The 15,484-nt window shown below is 58.3% G+C and overlaps 1 protein-coding gene across 1 annotated transcript in view; it reads right to left on the bottom strand.

Annotated features, from left to right (window-relative positions):
• The window catches only part of NCS1 (neuronal calcium sensor 1), a 52,841-nt gene extending 46,195 nt beyond the window's left edge, over positions 1-6,646 (bottom strand). The window contains exon 1 of the mRNA XM_070596953.1: positions 6,291-6,646. Within this exon, the coding sequence (XP_070453054.1) occupies positions 6,291-6,354 (64 nt within the window). The 5' untranslated portion in view covers positions 6,355-6,646. The remainder of the gene's footprint in view (positions 1-6,290) is intronic.
• Positions 6,647-15,484: the final 8,838 nt, after the last annotated feature.

Raw genomic sequence — 15,484 nt, 5'->3', positions numbered from 1 at the left:
TCTCTGAGCTCAATTTGTCCATTTATAAAATGAGGGCGTTGGACTGCCTGACCCCAACGTCTCCTCCAGCTCAAAGATCGTAGGACGCTATTCAACAGCAATCAAAGAAACGAATATTGAAACAGTGAGCTGTTCTTTCCTTTCCCGTAAAGTTGGTAATTATTAGGAAAAACAATCCTGCTCAGTGCTGGAAGGAATTCAGGGAAACAGGCATTCTCCACCCGCTTCTGCTGAAATACAAATGTGGCACACGTTCTGGAGAGCCACTGAACAACTTCTCAATTGAAAGCTTTTTAAGCTACCCCCAGTCTTTAACTCCACACTCTCATTTTGGGGAATTTATCTTCAAGAGATACATGCAAAGATTTCGTACAAAGATGTCTGTCACAGTGCTGTTTACATGGGCAAAAACAAGGCAACCTAACCATCCAATGGCAGGGGGTTAAATAAAATATGTTGCATTTATATGAGGCACCATGAAAAACTCATGTTTTAGGGAGCAGCCTGGCGGTGCAGCGGTTAAGTTCACGCATTCAGCTTCAGCAGCCCGTGGTTTGCCAGTTCAGATCCCGGGCGTGCACCTACACTCTGCTCATCAAACCATGCTATGGTAGGCATCCCACATGTAAAATAGAGGAAGACAGGTACAGATGTTATCTCAGGGCCAATCTTCCTCGGCAAAAAGAGGAAGATTAGAGACAGATGTTAGCTCAGGGCTAATCTTCCTCCAAAAAAATAAAATAAAAATAAAACTCATGTTTTACAACAGTTAATGACGTGGGCAAACATCCACAATCGCCAGGTTTCAAAGTTAGAAAAGAAAAAGCATCTAATCCCAAATTTACAAGGTAATTTGTATCACGCCCCATTGAGTCTTCCTCCTAAATAAAGCTAGAATCTGCCTGTCACATCGTCCCCAGTGATGCTCCAGCTTGTCACCATGACACCCCCGGCCTTGAGTACCACCCCTCCTCCAATCCATTCTCTGGACTGACCTCCAACCCCAGACCTAACGTGTCCCCACCACCTCCTTCCACGCCTCCCACCCATCTCAGAAAATGTCCAAAGCCCTTCCCAAGGGGCTTTCGGGGCCCTTGGGGAGGGATGACGTGAGCCCAGCCCACTGGCCAGCCGTGTCACCACTGCCCATGACCTGCCCCACAGGGGCTCAGGCCTGGCCCTGGGGCAGAGGGAGCTGGGTCCCATCCCAAGGCTGTGGCCAGGAGAAAGGGCTTTCACCTGATTCTGAGATGCCAGAAACCGGGGTGGGGGATGCGGGGGTGATAAGAGGAGCCGGGCCACCCTTACGGAGCTGGAAGAGGCAGAAAGAGCCGGAACAGGCTGGAGGAGGGAGCCTGGGCCCCTCCTTGAGTCCCCGACCCCCTCTGGCCTCCTGTACTTCTCTCTCTGCTCAACAAAGGGGGCAGGCTGTGGACCCACCGGGCAGTCCTGCTCCGGAGGCAGAGGACGCACAGCCCAGGCCGCCACCAGGAGAGGTTTAAAGGACCCCTCGGCACCGGCATGTGCTCGAGCCTGGCACCCCGAATCCTCGCCAGCTCTGCGGCCCCCGTGATGCCCACTTTCCCTCATTCATAAGGGAGGAGGAAAGTGAAGCCCTGCTCATGGGGCCCCCAGCCCTACTTCCCTCCCCGAGACTCTGCTGCCGAACGGCCCCCGCTCCCTTTCCGGCCCACGCTCTGGACCTCAAAGCACTGTCCCATTTGGACCCACGGAGTCACATGGGCAGGTATTATAGGTGAGCATTCTGCTGCTCAGAGAGGGTAAGCGACTTGCCCAAGGTCACAGAGCCCGAATTCCCCAGGATCCGGAGTTCTTTCCTAAAGACAGACGATGTTTCTTGCCCAGATGCCCGCCTAGCATTGAGAGTCCAACCTCGATGCCTCTTCTGCTGCTCTGTTCGCCTTCAGTGGAGACAGGGACCAGCTCCCTGGTCTCACCTCTGTGCACACAGGATGACAGGGAGCCAGCAGCCACCTGCTTCCTCCAGGCCGTCCCTCTCCTGGGTGGCTCATCCCTTGCCTGGCTGTGGGGCCGTCCACATCCCAACTCCTTCATTTGTCCCAAGATGGGTGCCAGACACTGCCTCCCCCCAAGGCGATGTCTTGCCCCCTCTGGTCAAACAGAGGTGAGTGAGGGCAGCAACGCTCAAAGAATATTCCTCATCCTGCAGGAAGGGACCCTTCTCAAAGCTAGAGCAACACAAGAGCCCAAGTGGTGACAGTCAGCATCTCTCAACCTCAGACTCCTAACTCCCAGCGGGGCTCCCCAGACCACCCAGCACTCCTCCCCTCCACAAGGTGCCGAGTGCCGGGCATCATTCTGGGCATCAGGAAAAAGGCCGAAGACACTCAAAGCTGGCGAGCAAGGTCAAAGCAGACCCTGGGCAGACCAAGAGTGATATGGAGGGGGTGACCACCTCTGAGTCCTGACGGAGGGTCCCTGGGGAGTGCCATGAGCACCCGGGGAGAGGAGAAAGGGGGAGGGGAGGGGGCATCTCTGCCTCCTGGGGCCGCTGTGCCGGCCCAGAAGCCCTTAAACTGATGCAGCTCAAACCACGACAAACAGCTTAAGCCTATGAGATCGGTTTTTTGGACAACCGGGCTGGTTTCCAGCCGAGGGCAGGAATGACATCTCTCCGGTTCACATCTCTGTCTCCCTGCCCAGCACAGGGTGAGCATTCAATGAACAGCAGGTCAGGGTGGCTGCAAAATTAACAAGGGAGGGTAGGGGGAGACGGCTGTGGGGAAAAGGAGAATGGGCTAAGATTTGAGCAAAACAAAGATCCCACCTTTCTATGCCTCCTGTGTGCCAGGCACAAAGACCCAGCCGCAGGAAGTTTCCTCTGTGGGGAGGTGAACTTCGCCCACACTTAAGCCCCGTTCGAGATGAAGCTGAACTGTGTAGTCAAAACAACAGTATTAATGACGATCCCTAACAAGCATCCTTGACAAGCGCTCGTCCTGCAGATCAAGGACGGCCCCTTACCAGAGACCAGGTACTAGGATGCTGTGAACCATCCTGCTGACTGCTCACATCCCCTCCGAGTCAGGTACCAAGAGCACACCCATTTTGCAGACAAGGAAACTGAGGCTCCGTTAGGTGAGGGGCTGGCCTGTCCCACAGCCTGGGCACACAGGGATGACAACAGCCTCACCAATACGCTAGAAGAAAGTGGGCAGACCTCAGAGGAACCAGGCTGCTGGCCAAACTGACCACTGCCCGGTGAGTCCCGGCTGGGCGGGGGCCTCCTCCCTCTTGCGAACCTCCCGCTGCTCCTGGATATGAAGTGCGCCAGGAAGTGTGAGGATTGGGTGACGGGGCACTGATGATCTACAAAATGTTATCTGCGGAGGAGGAAAAAGTCTGCTTTCTTTGTTAAACCTGAAAGACAGAGGGTTTTAGCCAGGCTGAATCCAGATGCATCCAGCAAGGGCCACACAGCTGGAGCTTTCCGACCTCTGCCTCCTCACACATGCACGGACCACCAAGACAGTCTTTTCCAGGGAGCAGGAGAATCGCCACCAAGGGTGGCAGCTGGCACTGACGCAGGCGGGAACATCTGGGGCTCCCTCTGGGCGCTAGCCAGCTGTGCTACACCCGAGATGGGCTAGGACTCCAGGTGACGCTTACATACGCCAGGCCCGCCAGAACCAGCTGCGGGTCTTCAGCTGGGGCTCCTGGGAACCAAGAGCTGTAAGACAAACACTTGTCAAGGACGCGAATTCCTGGGCCCAGCCCAGAACTTAAGAATCGGAAATCCGGGAGAACGATCAGACCCAGGGACCGCGACATTTAACAGGCTCTCCAGGATTCCGACATTTGAGTGTCCTTCCGAAGCGCTCTTCTCCGGACCCCAGACACAGAACCCCCCGAACAAAGAACAGATGGCTCCTCTCCTCGTCAGAAGGAAGCTCATCTGGGGCCGTAGAACAAGCTGGAGGCTGTCTCTGCTTTTCCTGCTGGTAGACTCTTCATTCAACAAATATCTGTGGGCCTACTAAGTGCCAACACAACCAAACAGACGAGGAAGCTGACATTAGCAAGGGAGACAGACAGGAGGCAAACGAACCCACCGCCAGCTCCACCAATGCTCCCCTCATAAGGGCTCCACAGAAGACAAGGACCCCACTAACTCTCTCCCTGATGGAAACAGTTCCATGTCGCCGAAGGCCTTTAAAAACAGCCCAGCCCAGCTCAGCACCGCAGGGCCAACTCCCAAGAAAGCCTTGTGGACTCAACTTCTCCCAAAGTTGACAGATCCGCCGGGAGAGAGGCGGGCGGCCACAGTGACCACCCCAGACCCGTTGCCATCCAGAAGCCCCCAGCCTGGGCTTATAGCAGAAACCAGAAAGGGACACACAGAAGAAAGGCCCCTGCTGACTTCGCATGAGCTCTGAGTTCAAGTCCTGGTGCCCAGGCATCGGCTGAGGGATCTTGGGGACGCCGCTCCGCCTCTCTGAGCCTGAACTTCCTCCCCGGTAAATACGGAGGGTCCCAGTGCACACCGTGCACAGGGCTGTTTCTGGGATTCAGAGTGCTAAGGATGCGAAGAGCTCGGCGTGTGACGTGCTCGATAAGGAGGAAAGCTTCGTTCAGCTCACAGGTGGCTGCCCTGCTCCATCACGATGGAGACGCCCCAGTGTAGCCCATGCCCACCATCCCGCCGAACCTCATGGTGCCCTCCCCCTCCTCAAGCACAGGGGCCCATGAAGCCTGCCCGCAGCCTGCCTGGTGACAGCTATGGGCCACCTCTGGATGGAGTGCAAAGGAAGGCCCAGCAAATCTCACACAACGACAGCCAAACTGGGGAGGGCCACCCACCCACCTCCCAAAGAGAGTAAGAACAGCAAGGACAGAATCCCCAGCCCTCGGAGGCTCACTCCTTAAAGGAGCAGCAAAAGGGACGTGAGCTCTTGCGGCAGGATTTACTGGAGAAGGGCCAGTACCCCTCAGCAGACCAGCGCCCACTCAGGAAAGCCCCCTTTGTTCCAAGCACATGGGGGCGAGGGGCATGGAGCTGACGCGTGGGCTTGGGCAGACCTGCCAATGAGCCCAGAAGACCGACGGCGTGGGGGGCGGGGAGCAGAGCTTGTGCAATGCACCACCAGCAGCTGCCTCCCCACCTCCACCGGCGCACCGGGCTGGCGGTCAATCGGCTGCCTCCAGGGAGGGTGCAGAGGGGCTGGACCCACGCAGTTCCCAGGGAGGGGACCTGAATTCCCACCCAAGCCCAGGGACACTGCCCACTGCAAGTCAGACACCCAGGCCGGAGAACTACCACACCAGGCAGTCCTCCACCCCATCCCCAGGAAGAAAGACTGTGTGGTCAGGACCCCATGCCATTAACCCCTGGTGTGCTGGGGCATCTCCCAAGAAGCTGCAGGGAAGGGAGAAGTCTGGTATGGAAAAATTGGAGACCCAAGGGGACTGGAGAGTTGTGAAGTTGAGCAAGTGGAGGGAGACACACTGGGAGGGATCTGGAGAAGTCCGAAATGGACAGACCCTCCTCTCGGGTGAGCCCCAGATGGTGAAACGATGAGATAGACCAGCTCCCCCACAGGCTGGACAGACCCATTTCCCAGTTTGGCAGATAGAGATAGAAGGGCGGAGGTGAGATCAGGGCCAGAGGAAAATTCAGCCTGTAAATCCTGCAGCCAACAGGGCGCCCAGGACCCTTCCCCGCCGCCGCTGCCACGAGCTCTGACAAGTCTTGCCACCCCCCTGCACACGATCGGGGCCAGGGAGGGGGCGACAGGCCAACCTGGCGGCGCGGTAGCAGCGGCATCGTGATGCATGAATCACCCAGCCCGCTGCGCTCGTGCCAGTCGCTCCGCGCATCCGGAGCCACCTCGCAAGCGGGCACCCCCTCCCCCGACCACCGCCCCTGACCCCTGCACACCCCTGTCCTGCTCGACAGCTCTGCAGAGAGGGGGCCGTGGGTGGGCTGGGGCTTTTCCTCCAGGCCCGGGGGTGGCCCCACGCACGCTGACAGGCAGCACACGTCCCTGTCGTGGGGGGTGCCCTAGAACAATAGGGCCAGGTGTGGGGCTGGGGGCGCGGCCGGGGGCTTCCGAGGGGCCCGGGGCGGAGGCAGGGCAGGGTACCACCGAGGAGGGTTGCGGCGCCGATGGGGGCGGAGAGCGGGCCCGCAGCCGGGATGAGGGGTTCGGGGCGGGGGCGGGGGGGGGAATACCGCGCGGTGGGGGAGGGGCGCGCGGGGGCGGAGGGAGCTCCGGGAGCGCGGGGCGGGGGCCGGCGCGCGCACTCACAGTAGGTTTTCCTGGTCAGCTCCTCCACAACTTCAGGCTTCAACTTGCTGTTGGATTTCCCCATCCTCGGCGCCGCGGCCCCCGCGCCCCGGGCCGGACCCCGTCGGGGCGCCCAGCGGGAGCGGCTCGGCCGGCGCGGGCCGGGGCGGGCCGGGGCGGGGCGCGCGGAGGGCCGGCGGGCCGGGCTGGCCGGGCCGGGGCCGCGCCTTTGTCTGCGCCGTGCCCGCGCGGCCCGGGGCGCGGGGCTCGGGCGCGCTGCGCGGCACGGCGGGCGGCGCCTCGGGCGCCCTGGGCGCGGCGCGGGGCCCGGGGCGCGGGGCAGCCGCTGGGCAGGCCCGGCCGTGCGGCCGCCGCCCTCTCCGGGCGCCGCGGCGCGGAGCTGCGCTGGCTGGGCGCCGAGCGGCCGCCGTGTGGCCGCGGTCGTCCCTGGTTACTGGGCTCGGCGGCACATGCTCGCTGCTGCGCTCCCTCGCGCCGCCGCCCTGCGCTCCCCGCCTCCCGCCTCCCCCCGCACCGGCGCGCCGGGGGTGGACCCGGAGCCGCCACTCAGCGCCCGGCGCCACCTCCCGCCCCGCACCCGCCCGGCCGGGCCTGCGCCCGCGGAACGGCGGCCCGCGAGCGGGGAGCCGGGCTCGGAGGGGCTGCCCCGGCCTCGCCGCGTCCGGGGCGGGAGGGGGCGGTCACCCCACCGCCCGCCCTCGAGTCCATCCCCGGCCTCCAGCCCCCCCACGGCGGGGGAGGGCCCCGGAGATGTGGCGTGAATGAGGCCAAGTCGCTGCCCGGCGAAATTCATTCATTCGACACGGATTGTCGGGCGCTGGGGACACGCCGCTGCACGGGACAGGCGCAGCCCCGGCCCTCGCGGGGGGCGGGGGGGGGGCACTGCTCTGCAGGATGTCACGTGTTGTGGTGGGGGGCACCTACCGCGGCCTGGAGGAAGGTGACCTCCAAGCCCAGGAGGGAGGGAGGAGGGGGCGTGGTTGGGAACGTGTTCAAGGCCCAGAAAACCCGGCGGAGGGAAGGAGGCCTGGACCCGAGGGAGGGCTCCTTTCCTTGCACAGGGCTCCGGGCGCAGGGCCGCTGCGAGCTGAGGCCACCTCTCCCCAAGGAGCTGGGCCTCTGGGGTTCGAGCTCTCTGCTTCTCTGCCTCCGTGTGCAGGGGCACTCGGGCAGGAGTTGAGGCCGAGGCCAGGGGTCAGGGCTCCACGTGGATGGACAGAAGCAAGTGGATTGGGGTGAGGGGCCCGCAGGGCCTTCCCTGGCCACCTGTCTACAATGTCAGCATGTCGGGACCTTTCCCGTCCCCTTCCCAGCTTTATCTGTTTCCTCCTTAGCTACTGTCACAGCCTAATGACCCCCTGAGGGCAGGGCTTCCTGTCTTGTCTGTAGTTGTGTCTCCAACACCTGGAAGGTGCCTGACCTGCAGTGGCCACTCAGCAAATGTCTGTGCATGAGTGAAGGGCTGAGGAAGGAATGATGGCTGTGCTGGGGCCCTGGAGGTGGGCAGAGCATGGAGGACCAGGCAGGGGTGAGGTGGGGCGCCTTTTCTCCCCACTTTGGCACAGTGTCCAGACCTCGGGGTCCTGGCAGCGCAGAGGAACTGGGGAGACAGAGCACCCCTGAGAGTGCTTCTCAGCCCCCACAGGCCCCCTCCTACCTCCAGACTGCTCTTCCAGCTTTCTCCCTGCAGGCCTGGCCGGCCTGCATGGAGCCCCAGGCCCCAGGGAGCCTTCAGATGGGGTACACTTGCTGGCCTGCAGGAGCTCATTCTGGAAGGGAAGTCGGGAGGGCACGGACCCCAAGAGCTGGGGCGGGACCCACAGTTGGAGGGACCTGCTTCAGACTTGGGAGCAGGACATCCCAACAGTGAGGACGGACTCAGAATGGACACCATTGAGGGACCCACAGCGAGGGGCTCACAGTTGGGCAGACCAGCCTGAGCATCCTGCCCGGGAGGAGGGGGAGCTGGCATTGGGACCAGGGCCTGGTCAGGATGACAGTGACAGCAGTGGCAGTTAAAGCCCTATAAAAATCCAGGTGCTCCTCCCGCAAGTACTTCTTGCCTGCTGCCCATGTGCCATGTGCTGTGCTGGGCACAGGGGACGCTGCCATGACCTCCCCACTTCCCCTGCCTGTGCCACAATGGTCCCCAAATCACAGTGGTGACAAATTCCATGAAGGGAACGGAGAGGGCACTGGGGGCACATGCACAGAAACCCTGTCGAGGGGCATCAGCGAGGTTCCTGCGGGCTTCCCAGATTCACTATCATTCAGTAGATATTTCCCGAGTGCCTACTGTGCGCCAGGCCCAGGGGCATACCGACAAGCCCCCGCTGTCATGGAGTTTGCAGTGTAGTGAAGGGGAGAGCGATATAAACAATAAACAAGATGCATGAGTAAAATACATCATGTCAGAGGTGAAAACATAAAAATAAGGCAGGGAAGGGGGGTGGGAAGCGATGGGCTGGGAGGTGGGACAATCTTAAGGACAGGCGAAGCCTCGTGGAGAAGGTGCTACCTGATCAAGGCCTGAAGGGGGGAAGCGCTGCCCCGGCCCTGGGGTGAGCCCCGCTGGCCCTCCGGTGGCCCGCAGGGGTGAAGGGAGGGGGCGCTTAGAGAGCCAGGCAGAGGTGGGAGATGAGGTCAGACTCAGGGATCTGTTGGGATCTAGCAGACGGCTGGACAGCCAATGGGGCGGGGTGGGGGCTGTGAGACAAAGGTGGGAGTCAAGGACGACAGCAGGGGTTTGGCCTGAGCGGTGTTGGAGGGGCATTTCCATTTGCTAAGGTGGGGATGGATGGCACGGGAGGCGGGAGGAGCAGGAGCCTGGTTCTGGACGTGTGAGGAAGAGATGCTTACTGGACATTCCAGGTGGAGAGGCCGGTGTGGGGGGCGGGCGGGTGATACTGACACCTGGAGCCCAGGGAGAGGTCCAGGCCGCAGGGGTAAGCTGGGCGTCATCCCGGTAGCGATGGAAATTAAAGCCCTGGGGCAGGATGCAGCCACCAGGGGAGCGAGTGTAGATGGAGGACTGAGACCCAGGACACACAGGTCAGGGAGACAAGTGGGTGTCGGCAACAAGATAGGAAGATACCTGGGCTGTGGGCGGGTGTCCTGGAAGTCAGGGCAAGAACAGCAGGTTTTAGGAGGGAGAGAGATGCACGGGGCTGGTCGGGCAGGGGGAGCAGAGTGTCCGGCCCCATGAGGTGAAGACAGCATGTGGGAAGGTGCTGGGCCTTGGGGTCAGCCCCACCCACTTTCCCGAGCTGGATTTCGGCCCAAAGCGTGTCCCTGCCAACATCAGCTGAAAGCCTCAGCCCGAGCCACCCCGACAGAGAGCTCGGATCCACTCTCCCTGGTGCCCCATCCTTCTCCTGAGAGCAGCAGTTCCAGTTCTTTCTGCCACAGGAGTGGGGTGTTGAAGCGAAGAAACCTGTGCAGCCAGACTTCATGCCAGGGTTTCAGGAGCAGATTCTCACTTTAAGAGGCTCCTGCTGCTGCTGTGTGGGTGGGAGGGGCAGTGAGGAGAGAGGCATCAGAGAGAGGACTGATTAGATGGGGGAGGGGTCAAGGGCGGCTCCCTGGGGGCTGGCGGGAGCCCCTGGGGGAGGGGTGCATTTGTCAGGATGGGGCCACCCAAGCACAACTAGGTTTGAAGAGGAAGGTCATGAACTCAAATGTTGGATTTGAGATGTCTGTGAGACACCCAAGGGAGGGTGTTGAGTTTTCTGTTCAAAATAAAAGAGTAGGTTATAAACCAGTGTGTACAAAATAATGGAATGAACGGGGCTGGCCTGGTGGCATAGTGGTTAAAGTTTGTGCGCTCTGCTTCAGCAGCCTGGCATTCACGGGTTCCGATCCTGGGCACAGACCTACACACCACTCATCAAGCCATGCTGTGGTGGCATCCCACATACAAAATAGAGGAAGATTGGAACAGATGTTAACTCAGGGCCAATCTTCCTCACCAAAAAAATAATAATAATAAAGGAAGAAAAAGAATAAATTTAAAAAATAATCAAATCAACCACATACACCTGTGTAGAAAGCAGTCTGAAGGACAAACTCCCAAAGTGTTATATCAGTCATTATCACGATAAGTGGGATGACAAGTCATTTTATTGTCTTCTCTCATCTGTATTTTTCCTTGTATTTTTTTAAAGTTGGGATATAATTCATATAACAAAATTCACCATTTTAGGGGCCGGCCCGGTGGTACAGCGGTTAAGTTCACACGCTCTGCTTCTCGGCGGCCCAGGGTTCGCCAGTTCGGATCCCGGGTGCAGATGTGGCACCACTTGGCACGTCATGCTGTGGTAGGCATCCCACGTATAAAGTAGAGGAAGATGGGCACGGATGTTAGCTCAGGGCCAGTCTTCCTCAGCAAAAAGAGGAGGATTGGCAGTAGTTAGCTCAGGGCTAATCTTCCTCAAAAATAAAAAAGAATACATAAAGAAATAAAAATAAATAAAATTCACCATTTAAAAATGTACAATTCAGTGGTTTCAGTATGTTTAGCATATTTGCTAGGTTGTGCAACCATCACCACTGTCTGGTTCCAGAATCCCACCTGTATTTTATACACATTGTTTGCTACAATTAAACGCATTGCTTTTGAATAAGACAAATATTTTATCGAATCATTTTGCTCGCCTACAGGTAGCTGGAGGCAGAGGCCTTCCTGAGTGGCCCTGCTCAGAGCGGTTGACCACCCAGATGCCCAGACCCCCTCCAGACACTGTGGATCAGAACGAGGCGGGGGCGTGGCCTGGGAATCTGCGTTTGAACCCAGCCTCTAGTCCGTTCGGCAAGCGAGTCCCTTCTCTTGGGTTAGGACCTCTCCTGGAAGAGTGACTCCAGAAGCTTGACCAGTAGTTGTTCCAGAAAGCCCATGGGGGAAAAAATCACACCCATGTGGTGGGCAGAGTCAGATTCAATATCCTCCTGGGCCGCCGCATCCTGGGCGTCAGTTCCCTCCCCCGGCAGATCTCTCCCCGGGCCTGAGCCCCCGTATCCAGGACTTTACGGGGCATGTCCATGTGAGTGTCCCACAGGCACCTCAGACTCAACAGGCTGGACATGTAACTCATCGCCTCCCCCCAAAACAGAATCTACTCCCCGTCCCTCGCCTCAGAGACCCCGCTTTCCAGATCCATCAACAGCACCTAATCCGTTGGATTTCACTCCCTAAATAGCCCTTAAGGAGCCCGTAAAGCTGAACGCTTTTCTCCATCCTCCCCCTGCCAGTCTACTCCAGCTGCCGCCTCTCTCCAGGCCACCCGCTCTGCTGCCTCATCTCCTGGGTCCTCTGACCCGCAGTTTCCTCTCCTCCACTGCCCCCCGCACCCCAGCTGCCCTCCCTTCCCCGCTCCTGTGCTGTAGCGACCGCCTGGACCCGCGTCCAACATGGAGACCCCTCGCACCCACGCGGCCATCGGGCCCTTGAAACGTGGCCGGTCCAAACGGACATGTGCTGTAAGCAGAAAATACACGCCGGATTTCAAAGGTTCGTACAAAACAAAAAGAATGAAATCTATCTCATTAATATTTTTGAAAATTCGATTTTTGATTGAACTGATAATATTTTAGATATAAAGCATTAAATATACTACTAAAATTGATTCCCGCTGTTTCTTTTAATTTTTTTTTCAAGTGCCTATTAGAAAATGTAAAACTACACATGTGGCTCATGTTGCATTTCTACTGGACAGCGCTGCCGTGGACGTCCCTTCAAGCCTGCATTTAAACATCACCTCCTCGAAGCCTGCCTGGCTGCCCCAGGTGAGCCCAAGTCCCCCTGGTGCACGCCTACCCACAGGGCACCTGGTCCTGGGGTCTTGCTGCTTTTTATGTGAGTTGAGGAGCTCTGTCCCCACAAGTCCTTTCTGTCCCACAGGTCTGGGTGGGAACAGGGACTCAGGTGGAGGATGCCCAGGGTAGAGTCAGCTGCTAGCGGTTGGTGGGGGTGGGGTGCTGACATTTGGCCCAGAGGAGGGGGGGGGGAGGAGGTGTCCTGATGAACCCCCAGCACGGAGCATGGCCACCCCGCTGCCCAAGCTTAGTCCTGGTCCTGTCCCTCACGCCCTGTGTGACTTCCGGCCAATCATTTCCCACGGCACAGACGAATCTGATCTTCTCCTGGGGGAGGGTTTACAAGGACCAAAAATGCTCTGCACAAGCACAAGACAAACAGTTAATATCTTCAACCTACTGAGAACTTTCTAAACTAGCAAGAAAAAGATGAGCCCGCTTAGAAAGTTGGGGAAAGGACCCCCAACAGGAGACGCAACAAGAGCAACGAACGCAAGCTGCCAGTCCACACGAACGCTGTCCCTTCCAAGTCGTCAAAGACGCACAAAACAAATTGGAAAAAAATTAAAAAGTCTGTGATGGTCCCCGTGTCGGCAAAGGAGCGGGACGCTGCCAGGCAGGGTGTGTGGGTACAACCTTTCTGGAGAACAGTTTGGCAGTAAATACCCCCAGTCCTTGACTCAGCAAATCCACTTCTAGGAAACCATCCTCAGCCAACAGAGATCTACACGAGTGTTCAGCTTCAAAGATGTTACTGCAGCAGCATTTACAACAAGTGGAAGCAACCTGCGTCTCCAGCAGTGAGGGATTCCTCTGTCCACACCACGGAATCTTGTAAACAATAATACGTTATGGCCCGGATGGAAATGCACTCACGTGTGACAGATCCCAACTGGGTGAGGAGAAAAGTCCGTGTACATCACTGTGTGTTTTAATTGTCTTTTTCAATCATATTTTTTCCTCTAAATTATATAAAGGTTATCAAAAGTACATAATCCAGTATCTCCTGAAGAAAAACCAGTCTCTGCGGTATGTATGTCCTGTGGGGAAAAAGGTCAAATAAATGCCTTGAGAGAATATCACAAACTATAACCTCCAAGAGTCACAGTGCACGTCAGCATAGTAAAGGCTCTGAGAAGTCCTGCAGGAAAGAAGTATTTTATTTAAGTATTTTCCACACTTATTTGACTGTTGAACTTTTTTTTTTCTTAATTCTAGTTGGTATTTAAAGAACCAGTGTCTGTGGGATAAATAGCCGTGAGGAGCCCATTGTTTTACCAGCTCTGACTCCCCAGGAGAATGAGGGAGCACAGCGAAGAGGGCATTTTCTCAAGGAAAGTGGGACAACCTGAACGCTGGCGAGGGCTACACGGATGGAGGTGAAGCAGCGGGTCTTTAGTAAGTCGATCCACAGGGTGGCCTTGCCGGAGAGAGCCCCCCAAGCCACAGCTCCTTCGCCATCTCAGACGCCCTGCGGGGGCCTGGCCCATCATGGGAGCTCGACGGCTACGCCGGGGTCAGCCCAGCTGACTCGCCTGTCCCCACAATGTGCTCCAGCGGCTGCCAACTCCAGCCCGTGGACGGTGGCCTTGGGAGCGCTGTGTCAGGAGGAGCCCAAGGCAGGCAGGGGCTCGGCCGGGGAGAGTGGCGCGGGCACACGCTGCGGGGCCCGGGGGAGGAAGGGTCAGCCTGGGTGCCGAGGGAGGAGTCTCCCCTCTTTCCCACGGGCTTGTCTGCTGGGGAGCGGGCTGCCTCGTTCCCCTGTGCCAGTCACCACCCGCTCAGGGCCACGGCGACGGGAGAGGACCAGGGGACGCGGCTTGGGGGCACCAGGAGCTGTCATCCCTCTGCGTCAGGACTGCCCGCCACAGTCACACCCTCACGGGGCCCTCTGGCCCACCTTGTGTTTTGGGGCCTATGGGGGGTGGCCTTCCTGTGGAGGGAAGCGAGGTGGAACAGTGGTTGGCACAGGCCCTGGAGCCAGATTGCGTTACTGGCTGTGTGGCCTTAGGTAAGTTACTTAAACTCCTTAAGCCTCAGTTTCCCTATCTGGAAAGTGGGCATAATAAAAATACCACCTCCCCACAGGGTCATTATGCAAATTATGTAAAGTGACATATGTGAAATACTTGGCTCTACTGAGTAAAGATTGCCTATTATTATTATTATTGATGAATAATATATTTGTTTCAGTAATATGACATTATCATTATTGCCAAAGGAGAAAAGAAATCGTTTAATTAAAGCATCCCTGGAAAGGACCCTAAATCAAGAGTCTGAGTGCTAGTCCTGCCTGCGGGACCCACGGTCCGGCTTGGGGCCTCTCTGAGCCTCGGTTTCCTCTTTGGTAAGCCAGGCTCGCAGGGCTGTTTATGGCCCTGGAAGGCGGCTTCCCCGGTCGCAGAAGGCGTCGTTCTCACAGGGAGCAGCGGAGCGAGTGGATTTGTGAATGAGAACCAGGTCAAAGCCTGTCTGGCCTGGTGACAAAGGCCCGCCCGCTCAGCGCCCACAGGAGCCCTGGATGTGAGGAGGGGTGTCTCAGCTCCTGGAGCCCGTGACCATCCCCCGCAGGATGGCCATCAACAGGCCGAGTGTCCTGGTCCTCAAAGCCTCTGGCTGCCCGTGAGCTCGGGGAGCTGTCCCTTCTCTGAGCGCCACCTTCCCCAGGGAAGCCTTCTGTGAGGGTCTCAGCTGAGGCTCTTCTCACAAGTGGGCAGCTGGCCACATGCCTCCTGCTGTCCCCCTGTGGGTGACAGCGAGCTGGGCTCACGCCCCCCGGAGGCGGTGGGGCGGGGGGCAGGCTGTCGTCTCGAGCCCTTGCCTGGCATTTCCAACCCACGACAGGTTCTTCTCCGGGTCTCAGGATGGTCAGGAAATCCTTGCTCGCCCCGGAGGCAGCTGGAGCAAACGGAGGATTTATTAGGAGGGCAGGAGACCAGCCAGGGCCCCGTGAGGCCAGCCCTGGGAGGCAGCCGCTTCCTCTCCCACCTCCCGGCTCCGGGGTTGCCCGTAGCAGAGACCAAAGGCAGCTAAGGGCAGCGGAATCGGCACTGTGTGTCCTACAGAAGTGCTCAGGGGACTAAAGGAGCAGCTGGAGCATGGGAGGAGGGGCAGGACCGAGGAACCTCAGGGACGTGGAACCTACAGGCGGAGACAAGGAAAGTGTCTTCAGGCTGCCGTCGGCTGGGGCTGCTTTCTCCGACTCTGCAGCCCTTTGCTCAAAGTTCAGTCCTGGGGAGACTGTCTGATGGCCCCGTGCTGGGTCTCAGGACCAGCTGGATGGGGGGTGGGCAGGGCGGCCTGCCAGACAGAGAGGGGGAGTCTCCCCCCAAAGTAAATCGGGCACTTTTTCCTGAAGAACGGGGAACGAATGTTGGGAGTGG

The sequence above is a fragment of the Equus przewalskii genome, chromosome 26, assembly GCF_037783145.1.
Source record: "Equus przewalskii isolate Varuska chromosome 26, EquPr2, whole genome shotgun sequence".
In the NCBI taxonomy this organism is placed as follows: domain Eukaryota; kingdom Metazoa; phylum Chordata; class Mammalia; order Perissodactyla; family Equidae; genus Equus; species Equus przewalskii.
This window is presented reverse-complemented; position numbering and strand designations above follow the sequence as displayed.